Source organism: Sinocyclocheilus grahami, unplaced genomic scaffold (assembly GCF_001515645.1).
Source record: "Sinocyclocheilus grahami isolate Dianchi unplaced genomic scaffold, SAMN03320097.WGS_v1.1 scaffold44.1, whole genome shotgun sequence".
In the NCBI taxonomy this organism is placed as follows: Eukaryota; Metazoa; Chordata; class Actinopteri; order Cypriniformes; family Cyprinidae; genus Sinocyclocheilus; species Sinocyclocheilus grahami.
Genome location: NW_015505223.1, coordinates 284220 through 285706, shown reverse-complemented (window position 1 = coordinate 285706; position 1487 = coordinate 284220). Strand labels below are relative to the sequence as shown.

The window sequence follows — 1487 nt, the reverse complement described above, 5'->3', positions numbered from 1 at the left end:
ATTTATTCCTGTGATGCATAGCTGAATTTTCAGCATCATTACTGCAGGCTTCTGTCACATGATACTCTTCAGAAATCATTCTAATATGCTGATTTACTCCTCGTATTATCAATGTTGACAACAGTTGTGCTACTTAATATTTTTGTGGAAAACATAAATACATCCTTGCTGAATAAAAGTATTAATTTCTTTCCAACAAAAACTAACCCCAGACTTTTAAACACTAGTGTATGTGTCTGTTCTTCCTAAGGTAGTGCTGCAGTGCTGTTCTGCTCCATCCTCTGTGGAGGTGGTGGAAAGGTTGTTATGTAAACTCCGAGAGATGACCATAAGTGAAGAAACGTTTCTGATGCTGCTGCATGAGGTGAAGGAAAGCTCCTCAGATCTGCTTCAGCTTCTGGAGGCCCTGAAAGGCACAAGGGGTATGAACCGCAAAACTTGGCAACAGTGCCTCATCCGTTTCATTATACAGCATATTCCTTTAGCTAACACTTCTGATGACTGCTGCTTTCTCAGATAAAACAACAGAAGACAGCAGTGGGATGGATTTGTTGAGAATGTATCAGAACAGACTCATAGAGCTGAATCTGGACGTCCAGCTCATCAAACAGAGCCTTAAAATGGGTCCAGATATGAATGCAAACGAGAAAGAGGTACCTGTGTTGCATTAATAATTGACTTTTGAAGTTTTACAGTGGATTCAATGCAAGTAAGTGGTTTTTAAATGTATATATTTGTGTCCATTCAGTGTATTGAAGCTCTACTGGCAGAGACAGGAGATGCTGAGGTGGTTGGAAGGCTGATATCTGCAGCATTGGACGGTTCACTGCAGGCGGTGACTGTTTGGAGGCTTCTGCTGTGGACAGAGACACACAGTCCAGAGCTGCGGCTTCTCATGCAGAAGGTCAAGGAGAAACCAAACGCTCAAAAACTTCTGCAAACCAGTGAGTGTCAAACAGCTTTTGAATCAACACACTGCTTTTAGTCACTACTCTGTAATTCACTGAAAGAATGAGTGTAAAGTCTGAAAATGTTTCCGTTTTTTAGGTAAATACATAGATGTGCTCTTCAAGCACAAATCACTCATTCTGGAAACAATCAGTGACATTACCCTGCTCGAACAAGGTTTGGACGCAATGGCTCATGGGACAGAGCAAGTTTCTGAGGTAAAAAAATGGAGGAAAATATACTAAATATATTAATATTAAATATTAATATTTTAGTTGCTTTAATATCCGTTTTTTAGGTAAATACATAGATGTGCTCTTCAAGCACAAATCACTCATTCTGGAAACAATCAGTGACATTACCCTGCTCGAACAAGGTTTGGACGCAATGGCTCATGGGACAGAGCAAGTTTCTGAGGTAAAAAAATGGAGGAAAATATACTAAATATTTTAATTAAATATAAATATTTTAGTTGCTTTAATATGCGCACACATACATACACACACACATATATATATATATATATATACAACACTACA

General features: G+C 38.6%; 1 protein-coding gene across 1 annotated transcript in view; it reads left to right on the top strand.

Annotated features, from left to right (window-relative positions):
- The window catches only part of LOC107582425 (zinc finger and BTB domain-containing protein 40-like), an 11116-nt gene that overhangs the window by 3291 nt on the left and 6338 nt on the right, over nt 1–1487 (top strand). The window contains exons 6-9 of the mRNA XM_016268272.1: nt 251–422; nt 517–653; nt 749–944; nt 1048–1166. Of these exons, the coding sequence (XP_016123758.1) occupies nt 251–422; nt 517–653; nt 749–944; nt 1048–1166 (624 nt within the window). The remainder of the gene's footprint in view (nt 1–250; nt 423–516; nt 654–748; nt 945–1047; nt 1167–1487) is intronic.